Source organism: Bombyx mori, chromosome 13 (genome assembly GCF_030269925.1).
Source record: "Bombyx mori chromosome 13, ASM3026992v2".
Classification (NCBI taxonomy): domain Eukaryota; kingdom Metazoa; phylum Arthropoda; class Insecta; order Lepidoptera; family Bombycidae; genus Bombyx; species Bombyx mori.
The window spans coordinates 10,136,059-10,150,493 of NC_085119.1; the positions used below are offsets into that span (position 1 = coordinate 10,136,059).

Here is a 14,435-nt window from a genome sequence, read left to right on the forward strand (position 1 = left end):
GGACGAGCTCACAGCCCACCTGGTGTTAAGTGGTTACTGGACCCCATAGACATCCACAACGTAAACGCGCCTTGAGATATAAGTTCTAAGGTCTCAAGTATAGTTACAAGTACAGTTAGTTACTGATTTGAGTGTTGCGATAGTTTGGGAGGCTCGGAGCTAACCCGTCCGGTCATCGTTCTCGTAGAACCCGTCGCCTGGGACGAAGGGCTCGACGAGTAAATTAACCCTCAGACACAGCCCACTGAGTTTCTCGCCGGATCTTCTCAGTGGGTCGCATTTCCGGTCCGGTGGTAGATTCTGCGAAGCATTGCTCTTGCTATGGTTAGCAACTTCGCCAGGTTTGAGCTCTGCGAGCTCACCTACTCGTCCGGCAACGCTGATATAGCTTCTCTAGGCTATCAGCATAGGTACGAAAAAAAAACAGCAGGTACAATAGGCGCAACATATGCCTTCTAAATAACAATAATAATAATACATTTATAGTACAAGTCTCCCAAGATTTACTTCAAAACAATTATAAGTTAAGATTAACAAAAAAAAAAAACATTGAAATATAAAGATAGGCACACACACAAGCGTTGTATAGATAATATTCCGCCTTACTTGAATAGCTGCTACCACTTTAACATGAATTCTCATCATCATTACTGATTTGAGTGTTGCGATAGGAGCTAACCCGTCGTTCAGAGTAGTGTGGTTCTTCGTCGCAGGTGATGCGCGCGTGCTGGGGCCACACGCCGGAGGAGCGGCCGTCGTTCCGCGTCCTCAAGGAGCAGCTGGCCGTCATCTCGCAGAGCGTGCTGGCCGATTGACTGCGTCTGCTGCTGCGGCTGCTGCGGCCGACCGACCGACCGCACTACGACTGACTGTATGCGAACTTGAAACACTCGCACCGATCATACGCACCACTAGTTTCATTACCAAAAAACGATATAACAGGCAAAGTATCGGCTTGTTAATTCTTGATTAATTCACGACGATAAAGATACGTACAATTACGGAGACCCTGACATATCAATTTGTTGGAAAACGAATCAAAGCTTATTAAGTATCTAACAAATCGTAACAGGGATATTTCATGAACTTTAAAGCTTAAATGAAGAATAACGATTTATATTTAGGGTTTATGTAACCCCACGCCGTGGTTTTTCTGCATTTGCTTTATTCGTTTTGCCTCTTCGGCAAGGTTCTCCATCTCTCTTTAATACATGCCTTAAAAGAAGATGTACGAGTAGGTATAATGACTGCGCGCAAAGCAGCTCGTCGTGTTCAGTTCGATCCGATCGGCGGAAATTTCCACACACGCTATACACATACACACACTCGCGCGCGCGCTCACGCACACACACACAACACACACACACACACACACTCGCGCACACACACACACACACACACACTCGCGCGCACACACACACACACACACACACACACACTCGCGCACACACACACACACACACACACTCGCGCACACACACACACACACACACACTCGCGCACACACACACACACACACACACACACACTCGCGCACACACACACACACACACACACACACTCGCGCACACACACACACACACACACACACACACTAACACACACGCACGCACGCATACACGCACACGCACACAAACACGCGCGCACACGACTGTGCGGTGAAATCTTTAATGCGAGTGGATCTGGTCTGTGCCGTAGCATCGTTGAGACCGATGTGATAAAATCGTGAAAGAAAATAAAACAATCAACCGTACAGAGATACTAAATTAACACATTCCTGAATTGTCAAGTGCATTTACTTACTAGAAAGTGAATATCTGATTTAAATTACGAATAGATTCTCTAGAAAAATATACACGTATAGAACTATGTGATGTACGAGAAGCCAACGAAAAGAGACAATAAAAAAACCATATGGAATTGACGTATTGAGAATTGATTTATTTAACAAGTTATCTTCGAACATATTGGTCTTACCGTCCACTGCCATTATTATCTTAAACTAGTGATTAGTTCTCTTAAGTGTTAAAACACAAAAAAGCAGACACGTGAGAGATGAATTTGTGGTATTTGAAATTAAGTACACTTTTAGTAACACGAATCTCATTATTTTTAATGCACATTTCTTTTAGAGCATAGTTTAAAAACTAACTGTCGCCATAGGAAACTCGAATTTATGTATATGTAACAGTGTTACACTAAAGGTGTATACCATTGAAATCAGAAACCTAACATTTGTATAAATGCAAGAACCCCATCGCAAATGGCATCTTCACCGGAGCTCTTTGGCTCAGTATTAGAATTTACATAGGTAATAAATAATAATAAGATTTTCACTGTATTTTCATATCATCAATCATAATATTATAGTTAATAGAAAGCATTGTATATATTAATAGTGTAAGCTAATTATTTATTAAACTAGTCGTTAGGTAAAACAAGAGCAGTGCACGCAGTAAATTCTCACGTAAGCAACATTTATAACTAATCATTTTATTATTATAAATAAATACGAAATTGTCGAATTTTGACATGACTTGTCACCGCTATATTAATCTTTAGTCAATATAAATGATTCTTCCTAAAGGCTGGTTTACATTATAAAAATGCTTTATGCGTGTACCTTGTGTATACATGTGGAAAAGCAACGTTGCTATAACCCATCAAGTACCTATCTATTAGTGTAACCAAATCGTTTTAAATTTCCTTGTGTGATATATAAAATTTATGTGATTGAGGATTTTCGTTGCAAATCATTCCAGCGTGCCTGTTTGATGACTGACAGCATAGAAGTTGCTCGTAAAAAAACATTTGGTACTTAGATACGCTCAAGGTGAGCATAAGGTAATAGCAATAGTTCTCGTATTCATCTAGCACCTAGTGCGCTGAGAAGATATCTATCTATCTAGTTCAAAAAAGGCATCGCTCGCTCTACTGTCACCACAATTGGCTGGAACTAGAATGGAAAAAAGCATTGGAGTAAAATCCCCACAGATGGTTCACAACCGCTGCACTTTAGGTCGTGAAACATATTCTCTGTCTCAAAGTACATTACTTCAGTTTGTGCTCGGTTTAGCCCTAGTAAGATATCATTAGAGCACTCACCGCACATTTATGTGGGCCATGTTGCCTGATATTATCATCATATAATATCCATCAAATATTATTATATATTTAGTCCATAATCGAGTGCAGTGGCAAATAGCCAGATGCATGACCGTATTTTCATCGCCACGATGAATATAAAGGGTTCATGAAAACTGAAAAATGCTTCGAAGGAACAATGATTCAGTTTGTTGTATAATGAATGTCAAACACGAATATTTGTGAGATATGAAAATATTTTGTATAAAATAAATAAAATAATGTATGTAAATATATTGTATATAAAAGTAAATATTGTAAAAAAATCGTGTTTTAGAAATTCATAAATTGGACTAGAAAAGCAACTCGATTGCGTGTACAATGTACTCTACTAATGCACTTTGTTAATGTAAACCAACCATTTGCAATATTAGGAATTTTAACCAAGTACCTATACATTCCTTTTGAAAATTTTGACGACCAAAACCGCGCATTCCATATTATGTGATAGAGATCGCCTTCACGTATGTTATTTGGCGGTAAATTTAAATTGTGCCAAACAAAGCTTAGATTTAATAAACTGATTGGTAAAGTTGTTATCAGTGACTGCATACTTACTACCTTATTACAGTGCGTGTAAAATATTATTATGGACTGATAATTTCGGTGTGAAATGTTTCAATTAATAATTGTATGACTTGAATTTATAAGTATTCTATAATAATTTTTACTATTTCTACTTTTAAATAAAATTTGTGATAATTTTTGTTTGGTTATCATTATAACCAAAGATTTGGTTTCGTCTTACTATTTTGTATTAAAGGAGTTTAAACTTAGAAATACAATATATAGTAGTATTTTGGTAAATACTTCAATAAACATAGCTACTTAAATAAAAAGTTTGCATCGGAATTGTAATTATTTGTAGTATTAAATGAACCAATTATCTAGTTATCACTACATAGTATAAAACAAAGTTGCTTTCTCTGTACCTATATCCCTATGTATGCTTAAAATCTTTAAAAATACGCAACGGATTTTGATGCGGTTTTTTTAATAGATAGAGTGATTGAAGAGGAAGGTTTATATGTATAATAACATCCATTAAATAGTGGAGAAATTGATAATAAATTACAGTTCCTGAAGCGAAGCGAGGGCGGGTCGCTAGTTTATTCTAAAGGAAATTAATACTGCTTTTTCTGGCTGTGAATTCTAGTTTTCAAAAATCATCCTGCATGCCGCATCCACATAGCGAATAACAATAAAAGGCTACAGAATTATTTATTGTGGATAATTCAATGCAAGTGAACTAGTGCTTGCATTCGGCTGTGCTAGGTACTTCGATCGATTTATTTATGAGATGGATCGACAAGCTGACCGCCCAACTGGTGTTAAGTGGTCACTGGAGCCTATAGCCATCAACAACATAAATGTTGCCACCCACCTTGAGACGTAAGTTTTAAATCTCAGTGCAACGGCTGCCCCCCACCCTTCAAATCACCCTCAGACACAGCCCACTGAGTTTCTCGCCCGATCTTCTCAATGGGTCGCGTTTCCGATCCGGTGGTAGATTCTGCGAAGCACGGCTCTTGCTAGGGTTCGTGCTAGCAACGTCGTCAGGTTTAAGCTACGTGAGCTCACCTACTAGTTAAGTTTACTCTGAAATAGCCTCTCAAGGCAAGCTTAGGTAGGATAAAAAAAAAACCTTTAAATCGACATGCATTACTGCTTCACGGCAGAAGGCAGGGTGGTACTACCTACTCCTGCGGGCTCACAAGACGCTAATATTATACTACCTATATAATCATAATTTTTGCAGGTTTGAATTTCATTACACGATGTTATTCCTTCTGCTTGGCAGTAATTGGTGAACATTTGTTTAGTACGTATTTTAACAAAAAAATTGGTACCTGCCTGCGGAATTCAAACACCGGTTCATTCGCATCGCTAGGCCACGGCGACTTTTGTTTAATTTAAATGATATTATTGTGTAATTGAACAAAATTACCAATGCAGTGTGGATAAATATGCCTGTTGTTACTATACTACAGTAACATAATTAGTTACGAGATTGGGTTAATTTTGAATAGATCACTGCCCTGCCTATTTCTGCTGTAAAGCAATAATACTGCCCGATTTGAAGGATGGGATAGTCAATTATAATAAAATATATGAAAGATGTTTCATAAAAACCAATTTTACATTTTATTTCACAAATATATTTTTTTGTACATAATAACATTGAATTATACTTTAAAGAGTCTTAACGATTAGGTACTTACACGTATTATGAATCTTAGCAAGATTAACAATCTACAATTAATGGGACATAAAATGAGCATTACATATAAAGAATTTGTTTCTTAAGTTGTTTTTTACAGATGACTATAAAATTAATGTTTTTTGCATAAGACGGGTTTCATCTCGTTAGCTATGCCGTTTCAGTTAAAAAGAATACATAATTTACTATATTGATGAAACATATTTAATGAAAACCAATTTTACATCTTATTTCACAAATGCTTTTTTATTGTACACTATTGTGTTTACAATAGTGTACAATAACAATGAATCATACTTTAATGAGCCCTAACGATTAGGTTATTAAGTATTTCGGAAAACTGAACAATTAATAATTAATGGGACATTGTTTCATAAGTTTTTTTTACAGTTACCTACAAAACCTAAAAAAATAATTATTGGAAAAAAACTTTGAATCCTGAAAAAAAACTTGTTACCAGTGATATGAGTCACTTTAATATGGATTGTTTTCAGTCAATGAACCAAAAATGAAAAATGTGAATTTTTTGGCTTTGATTAGCGAGTCCACGGTTAAGTTGGGTGCCACGTGCCATAGTAAGGATGATTAATAAGATTACTGCGAGTTGTCTTATATTTTTATGAAAAGGTTCTCATAGCTCTAATGTTGTAAAACAATTAATATAGGTATGTAGTTTCATAAGCATGGCGTTTTACCTGATCTCTCCCTCAAAGTTTATTATTTTAAAAATAATACCAGATCACGACAGTGCACGGCACTATTTAGTAGGTATGTGTATTAATTAAGCTAGTCGTCGATCTACATGTAGGTCCAATAATAATTATATTTTACGTAGAACAATTTTTATTCTGAGTTTCCGCTCCACTTACGTATATTCTTTTATTAGACAACTATTTTACCTGAGGTGAGGTATTCTTCGGAGATTATTGTTATGAGCGAGATAGTATCTAACATACAAATTTGGAGGCAGCTACTTTCCTACGCGACAACGACTTCGGGCCTTCAAGCTTATTCCAAATTTCAGTTTGTTTTACCTTTCACCATATTTATTTATTTATTCAACTTAATGCACATAAGTACAATGGCGGACTTAATGCCTGAGGCATTCTCTACCAGTCAACCAAGGGTGGTGTATATCAGAAATTAAAAAGCCAGACATAAGCTGTCTTGGTCCGTCTCAAATTTAATATTGAATACCGCCTTAACGCATTTAGGCTAATAGCATTTTTCAATGAAACAACAATTTTAATATTTTTTCCTCCACAACTCATGAAAAGATCTGTCACTTAATTACAATAACGAAAGTCTGTTATACTATTTCATTTGTAACCATTTCCAAATATGTTTGGAGATGTAATAAAATGCATTGCTAATTAGCCATTACTGATATTTTAAGTTTTTTAGATATTTAAACTGCTTTTGTGCAGTTTATAAAATGTCACTTAAAACAAACCCACGCGACGTTAAAGTTTATTAATTTTTATAATATAATAATGGACTATTACTATTTTAAAGGAATAATAATTCTAGTTTTTATTGGTATTTAGACTAGAATGATGAAGTCTTAAAATTAATAAAACATTCAAGTTAATTAGGTCGTATTTTAGCAAAACAATTTATTTTATTTTATTGTGAAGTTTTGAATTCTCGATGGATTAAATTGAATTTAATAACTAGCTATCTACACACAATATGCATTTGTACACATGAAACGTCTCGTCACAATAAACTGATTTTATCAATGCCGAGGACATGGAAAGCAGAGTATAGAAGACAAATCCTAAACGGGGATCAAGGAGAGTTAATTTTGAAGCTTTTAATATAAGTACACTAGGTGACGAAAATGGCGCTAGTGTACCATAAGGGTTTGGTATGAAATTCGGTGTTATAAACCTATACTGGTGAGTGTGTAATGACTACTAAATTTGCTTATTTTTAGAGACTAGCTGATTTAATTAGAATAGTTAAATTTTACGTTTAATATAAGATAAAATGCGTACAATAATGATTAAATACCTCCTTTTGACGAGCACTTTATGTTACATAGTCGGTGTTCCATACCTGTTCCCTCCACGTAATGACCTGTACTCTAGCCATACCGTTGGAACCGTAATGCTGAATTTTGGGTGTATTAATTCCTATCATGGCACAATTAACAATTCCGAATGAATTAGTTACATTCACTGAGAATTACTTGATATCAATAAATTTGAGTACATTATAAAATAAAAATACATAATGCTTCAATCTTATACTCTGAGAAGGAAAAATAGTCATAAATCTTGTATGCAGATAATATATTACTTTGTTGGAATAACATGAAACTATGTTTCAATATTTCTTAAGACGAATATATATTTCTATGGTCACTTGTCAACATAATTTCACATTGTCATATACCCCTCATTGGAATGCAACAAGGCATAAAGTTTGTTCAAGAATATTTTGGAAAGTGTAATATTAAAAATAGATAAATTTTTGTAGCATAGTGATGCTCCAATCACGGCTTAAAACCATGTGTTTAGTACACAATACAATAACATGGTAATTGTCCCTGTCCATAGATGACAGCATGTGTATTATTTTTTGTACCATGTGTTATACAGTATCATGTTTTATCAAATTAAAATAAAGTTATTATTGTAACATATATACATGCTTTACATATTCTCCTTTGCCTATGGTATTTTAAATGTCACACTCTCGCACTGTGTAAACTCCAGTTACAAATTGCAGCTGACACACACATTTTTATGTATATTTTAGTATCAATGCTTTAAAACATTTCAAAATTATTCGTTTATTAATTACATATCAGTTGGCAATATATCAGGTATGAAGTATTTACAGAGATCCATCTCTGAGCTCACAAAGGTCACCTTACCAGCTGTGTTCTCATCCAGCCTGAAAACACAAATAAGTCTAATAAACGAGATTTTAAATTGAAAATGATAATTATTATAATATATTAACTATATTATTATATTTTATATAATATTTTTAGGAAATTTTGTAAAGGATTCTTTTTTTTGAGAATTAGTCTGAGTGGTAGCTTATCCCACAATTCTAAGTTTAATACTGACCATCCTTTGATTACAGTCCAACATCCGGAGAAAAATGTGGGGGCATTGATTATGAGGCAAACTCCTAGCCTCTCAGGATAGTGACGACTAAGCAACCATATTAAGTTCTTCAATATTTGATAATCCATGCAAGATAGTGTGAAATTATTCAAGTCAAAAACAATACACAAGTTGTCCACCACTTCTTCAAAACATTTATTACTTGCAACTTCCTGAAAATTTCGAATATTTAGAAAAATGTAATCTATGTTGTTTAATGGATGGACATATTTACATTCCTCATGGTGTTGTTAAATGGTTACTGAAATTCATTGACATCTCAACATTAATATCCCTACCAACACACCACACACCACCACATGATACTATTTGCATTGATAAGTATGACTGAGTTACAGCAGAAATAGTTGGATGGTGGTACTTCTTGAAGTGAGCTCACAATATGACACATAACTGCAAATTCATGAAAATTAAAAAGTCTGTTTGTTTAACTAGAGAGTATTCAAATTTTTCATGTAAAAGGGAATCAATCATGTCTAACAGAATCTACATAAAAATATATAAAAAAAAATGCACTCAAGATATTCAAGAAAATCAGATAATTGAAAGTTTACAATTATAAGTTAACTACTTACCAAGCAATAGACAATGAATTTCGTTAACTCATCAATGTTCCTATCACTAGAGTTATAGTTCTTGGCTGGAATGTATATAATCGGTCTTCCGATGGCATCCCTGTGTCTGAGCACTTTAGCTTTATCAGAATATTTTTCTATTAGTTCTTTATTATTGTGTAAATCAGCAACTCCATATTCTACTCTCCACTTATTTGTTTTAAGGATCGCCTGTCGAATTATTTAGATTTCGTATTTTAAATTAGTAGATTTTTTTTTAAAAAAAGCGGCTCAGACCGTATTAGTCTCAAGGAAAACAACATTAAACATTGATCGGAAATGATGTGACATATTACTAATTCCGATTGTTAGTTGATTGAAATGTAATATCCATTTCAGAACAAGAATAACGTCAGCATAAATCCATGTGTTAAGATTATTTAATAAATCTCGATAGCAGAAAAAAAGAGTAAAACATGTCTTGAGCATCTTATTCACAAGATGTTAACCTCATGTAACTACACATTTTATGGAATAGCTCAGATATAAAGTTAAGACAAAAAGTCACTTTGAGTAACTCTTACAAATGATATCATTGAAAATAGAAGGCAATCGTAAGAGTTCATTACTTTTAAAACTAGTATCAAACGATTTGAAACCATATGGTAAATATGGAATAAAAAATTAACTGTTGTTTATAGTTGAGAATCGTACCTGGAATGCATTGTCGACCGTATGGAATGCACGCAAATATCTTTTGAGAGAATAACTGTTATGATACTGAGCTGGGTCTGCACTGGCTATAAGATTCATACGTTCTTTCAATTGCTTTAAGTCTTCTTCATTTACGGGCTTTAGTTCTTCAGCCATTTTCGGTGGAATTGTTATAAGTTTAGTTTTAGTAAATTACAGTTGTTTTAGTTTATGTGCTTGTTGATAGTATCATTTATCACAGTTATGTTTTAATTTCAATACATACGCGGTCTTCTACCCAAGTTTTAAAATTACCTACCTACTCATGAATTATTATCAAGTGTATTATCTATGATAGGTATAATAGAGTAATAGTCCTATTTTTTAACTGGAAAGGCAAAGGTATCAGATCATACAGCCTAATTTTATTTTATGGAAAATGATAATATGAAATAAAATGAAATGAAGTGGATTAATTTGGAACATTAATCTATTGGCTTAAATGAAATGAAATGAGATGAGATGATATGGGATAAAATATAATCACAGTAAAATAATTTATTTATTTTGTATTTATGTATGGAATGTGACTTGTTTTATTTCGTTTGTTTAGTGTTTCTTCAGGTTTAAATGAATAATAACGGTGGTTTATTGACTGTTTAATATCTGTGAAACTGCACAAATATGGGAAAATGAAACAGAGCCGCTGTACGTAGCTTGTCGGGATCCTCCAAAAAGTCCACTGAAATAATCTTAGTAAATGACCACCACATTACTGAAATTATATTTCACCCCATATCATCTCATTTTATTTCATTTCATTTCATCCCAGTTGATTAATGTCTCAAATTAATCATCTCTGTTTAATTTCATTTTATTTCATTCCATATCATTTTTCATAAGAATAAGAACATAAATTAAAATAAGACATGACTTAAAGATCTTAGTTACCAGGTCATAAAATCCCTTATAAAATAACAATCTCCTTAGTCCAGAAAAGGGGAAACGTATCATAAGTACCGTAAAATGGGGTGATTAGGGACAAATTCCAACTTTATGAGCAATTTTAAGGTAGTTGTTGATGTATATAATGCTATATCAGGATCAAAATGATTGAGTCTTGGGGGCATCTTTGTTGTCTAATTTAAAATTATGCAACTAGCATTCCAGTTTAAGCAAAAAATGCAAAAATAGGTGTAATCCCTATTTACCCGAAAATTGCGGTTAATTGGGACGAAATGAGAAATTTGCTAGGGTTGGCACTACTTTTATTTTTATATATAGTTTTAATTAATTTATTTATTTAGTTGCACCAACAAAGTGATCATCAATAAAAAAAATTGAAAAACTGACAAAAGTACATGGCAGACATCACCTCAATTATAGGTGCAATCGACAGTGCAGTAACAACAATATATATATATATATATAGTGGGCTTTCTTAGAAACGGTTTATATTTCTCCGTTCTTGGTAAGTACTTAGGGGCTGATATTTCTATCTGGGTTAAGAGATTAGGTGTGTCGGTTATTCCATGAATTAATCAGATGAATACCCCCACTCTGAACAAATATTAAATATTTTATTATGTATTACTTAGACATTTTTGTCCACCTTGAGATTTCATTGATCTTGTTACATGTCTCTGCAAAATCGACTTACTTATATAAAATTGCTTATCTATTTCAACTAAAGACTTATTCCCAATTTCGCTTCGATAAACCAGATTTTTACCAACAAATTTAAAAAATATTGTTATAACTACATAGACAACCCTACAAACCTGTACCTATTTATACTTAGGTCGTTTCCATTTCACGTATTCTCATCCCAATTGACCCCCTTTTCGTTGTTATTTGTACCTAAGACGTCCCCAATATCCCCAAAAACAACAGATTTTTAGATGTATTTTTATTTAATCAAATACATTAAAACCAATAACAACTAAGACTTACCTTTAATATATATGCTGGTTCAAACACTAAATAACGTTTATAAATCATAGTCGTCTTCTATTATTATCAAATAAATAAAAGAGAGCAAAGTTTCTAGCACTAAAATAATTACCACCACAGGAAGTTAATTTGAAACGCGATTTTTTATAAGTTAGCAGCTATTAACATGCATATTCAGAGTTGTTTTGTGAACTTTCAACGTTCTACTATTAAACTACAAAAAAATTAAAGATTTTGCAACGAATATAAAACTTATATTGAGCATCGAAAGATTTTCCCGGTATTTTCCCGATTCGCCTTTCAATCCCTAATCGCCCCATTTTACCGGTATCTTTTCGTCTCGTTTAACGGCCGTTTTCAATAACGTATCTGAGTTTTCGGATAGATAGCTATCTCCGAATATCAGCAAGAGCGTATCTATCCTTAGTTTGCGTTTCACAATCACGGATAAGTGCTATCTCTCTTTAACCAACAGTAGATAGCTTCTTCCCTCCGATTTATCCGAGCCTCTTGATACGTTTCGTTCTACTACAAATACGAAACAACATCAGGATCAAGACTTATTTTATTTTATTCTAAATTATAACTATAATTTAACCAGCATATTGTAGACTATCATAAACACATTTGTTTATAACAAAAAGTAATAAAAACATATGTAGATTTTTTTAAATTGGACGTATTGCTATTTTTATCCTAGTCGAAATTATGAAACGAAACGTTTTGACAGTCCGTTTGCCAATAAGCAGTGATCCATAGACCTATATAGTAGGGACACGACATATTGTTCTATACGTACAATTGCTTATATAAATAGCACCCATTTTGAAGGCACATACATAAACATATATCTATCTCGTTCTTACTCAGCACTTTAACTCGCAGGAAAACAATATAACAGTATTTCAGTGCGTACATAAAATGAAACATGAATATACGTAAATATCTCCGTCTCCGTCTAATGAGGCCGAAAATCCGCCATGTTTAGCGCGCCAAATGTCATTGTCACGTCAGTTCGGCCGTCTGTTTTGGGTTGTACATTATTTATTGACTTTGATATCGATTTAATATGATTGATTATATAAAATTTCATAATTTATCATGCTTAAAACATACAAAAATAATAATTAAAACGTATTTTATAGGATCTCAAGAAAGTCGATGTCCTAAAACTATTATCTATATGTATTTAAATTCATTATGGAGCCCTCATCCGAAAAATCCATTTTTCGGTCGGAATCTATTGATCATGACACTAATCATAAATACCACTTTAAAATATGTCATCAAAACATATTTAGACATTCTGTTTAGATATTTCGGGAAAAAGGCTACCGACAAAATCTCTTCGGAACTATTTAAATAAAATAGTTTTATTCCGCAGTGAGTAAAACACTATTGTAAATTTGTTAAATATTTAATAATTAAGTGATTTTAGAGAGGAAGTCACAAGGAATGACGTTTGTAATTAATGAATAAACGTTCTGTAGGTGTTTTTTTTTTCACGCGGTCCCTTGATAAGTTTAAAATTTGAATCACTCTCAAGGGAAAGTGATTCAAATGGTGCGGCGCTCCTTCCTTGGGGTGCGCTGCGGTAGTATGTTACGGACTTTAGAGTCAGCAAAACAATTAAAATAGATTGTAATAGTCTAAGAAAAACACGTACTCAAAATACGATAACATTTAGCATGCTAGAAATGGGCAGATTGCACTGTACTGCGCGATATCTTTATGTTTTGCGACAAACGACAACTTTATAAAATCAGTGTAGCAACTTTTAAAAATCATCATATCGTTTACTTGGCAAATTCGAAGGACGAACTTGTCTTAGATTTCACCCATCTAAATCATATCATATTTGCACATAACAATATACCTACTTACTTCCCATTAAAGTATAAATTCTACAAATAAATAATACTCAACAATATTTAAAATAAAATGAGCCAAGAACGTTTATCGATAAAACCTGATAACATTGAAATCTTTTGTACAGCACTAAAGCCGCCATGTTTTGTGGCCAGATGACGTCACAGTGGCACGAAATTTTGGTTGACGTTTCATTTCCATAGGTTTCCTACTTCATTGCAGTGATCAGTTTCTTTTGTTTGTTTTTCTATTGTTTACCTACTATATTAGATGATGACTTACCTCCAAAACGCTTTAAAACTTTCGTTTATAATTCTAAGTGTGTTTATAATTAAAGAGCTACAGTGAAATAAAATGAATTCTGTAAGTATCTATGAACTACATTGATAATAATAATTTTACTTTGAAAACTTTGAGTTCAAGTTTAGAAAATATATCTTTTTCAGTCAAGAAAGGCAGCACCCATGACAAAAGATGAGACGATGATTCTAGCAGAACTTGTGGCGGCGAAAAAACATTTCAATAATAAGGCAACAAATGCCACAAACAATAAATTGAAGGAGCAGGCTTGGCAAACCCTTGTAAATGATTTTAATTCGTCTATTCGTCGTTTCCCACGAACTCCATCGCAGCTTCGACTAAAATGGGAAAACTTAAAGAACGCTACGGCAACATAAGAAACAACTTTAGTAAGGTTAGTATAATTAGTTGATTGTTTGTCTCTAATAACACATTGATAAACATGATTTTTTCTTCAGGTTGCCGTAGTATTTGAAATAATTATGCTCTTTGTTACAGGTTGGAGGTGGTAAGGATTGCAGATGAAATTTTGGATAAAGCATGCACATTGTTGTAGGT

The 14,435-nt window shown here is 33.5% G+C and overlaps 2 protein-coding genes across 14 annotated transcripts in view; one reads left to right on the plus strand and one right to left on the minus strand.

Annotated features, from left to right (window-relative positions):
* LOC101745569 (tyrosine-protein kinase Btk) overlaps window positions 1-4,002 on the plus strand; it is a 31,620-nt gene extending 27,618 nt beyond the window's left edge. For all 12 annotated transcript variants that reach the window (XM_038014765.2, XM_038014766.2, XM_038014767.2 and 9 more), the window contains one exon: window positions 714-4,002. In XM_038014765.2, the coding sequence (XP_037870693.1) occupies window positions 714-815 (102 nt within the window). In that variant the 3' untranslated portion in view covers window positions 816-4,002. The remainder of the gene's footprint in view (window positions 1-713) is intronic.
* A 1,259-nt stretch (window positions 4,003-5,261) lies between these two features.
* On the minus strand, window positions 5,262-10,107 carry LOC101737065 (uncharacterized). 2 transcript variants are annotated; one of them, XM_038014772.2, is made up of 4 exons: window positions 9,777-10,107; window positions 9,084-9,293; window positions 8,449-8,660; window positions 5,262-8,269 (listed from the first exon to the last, which is right to left on the minus strand). In XM_038014772.2, the coding sequence occupies exons 1-4, from the start codon at window positions 9,930-9,932 to the stop codon at window positions 8,173-8,175; spliced, it is 675 nt and encodes a 224-aa protein (XP_037870700.1). In that variant the 5' UTR covers window positions 9,933-10,107; the 3' UTR covers window positions 5,262-8,172. The 2 variants fall into 2 exon arrangements, with proteins under 2 accessions (XP_037870700.1, XP_062527826.1); XM_062671842.1 differs by having other exon boundaries at window positions 5,262-8,660.
* Window positions 10,108-14,435: the final 4,328 nt, after the last annotated feature.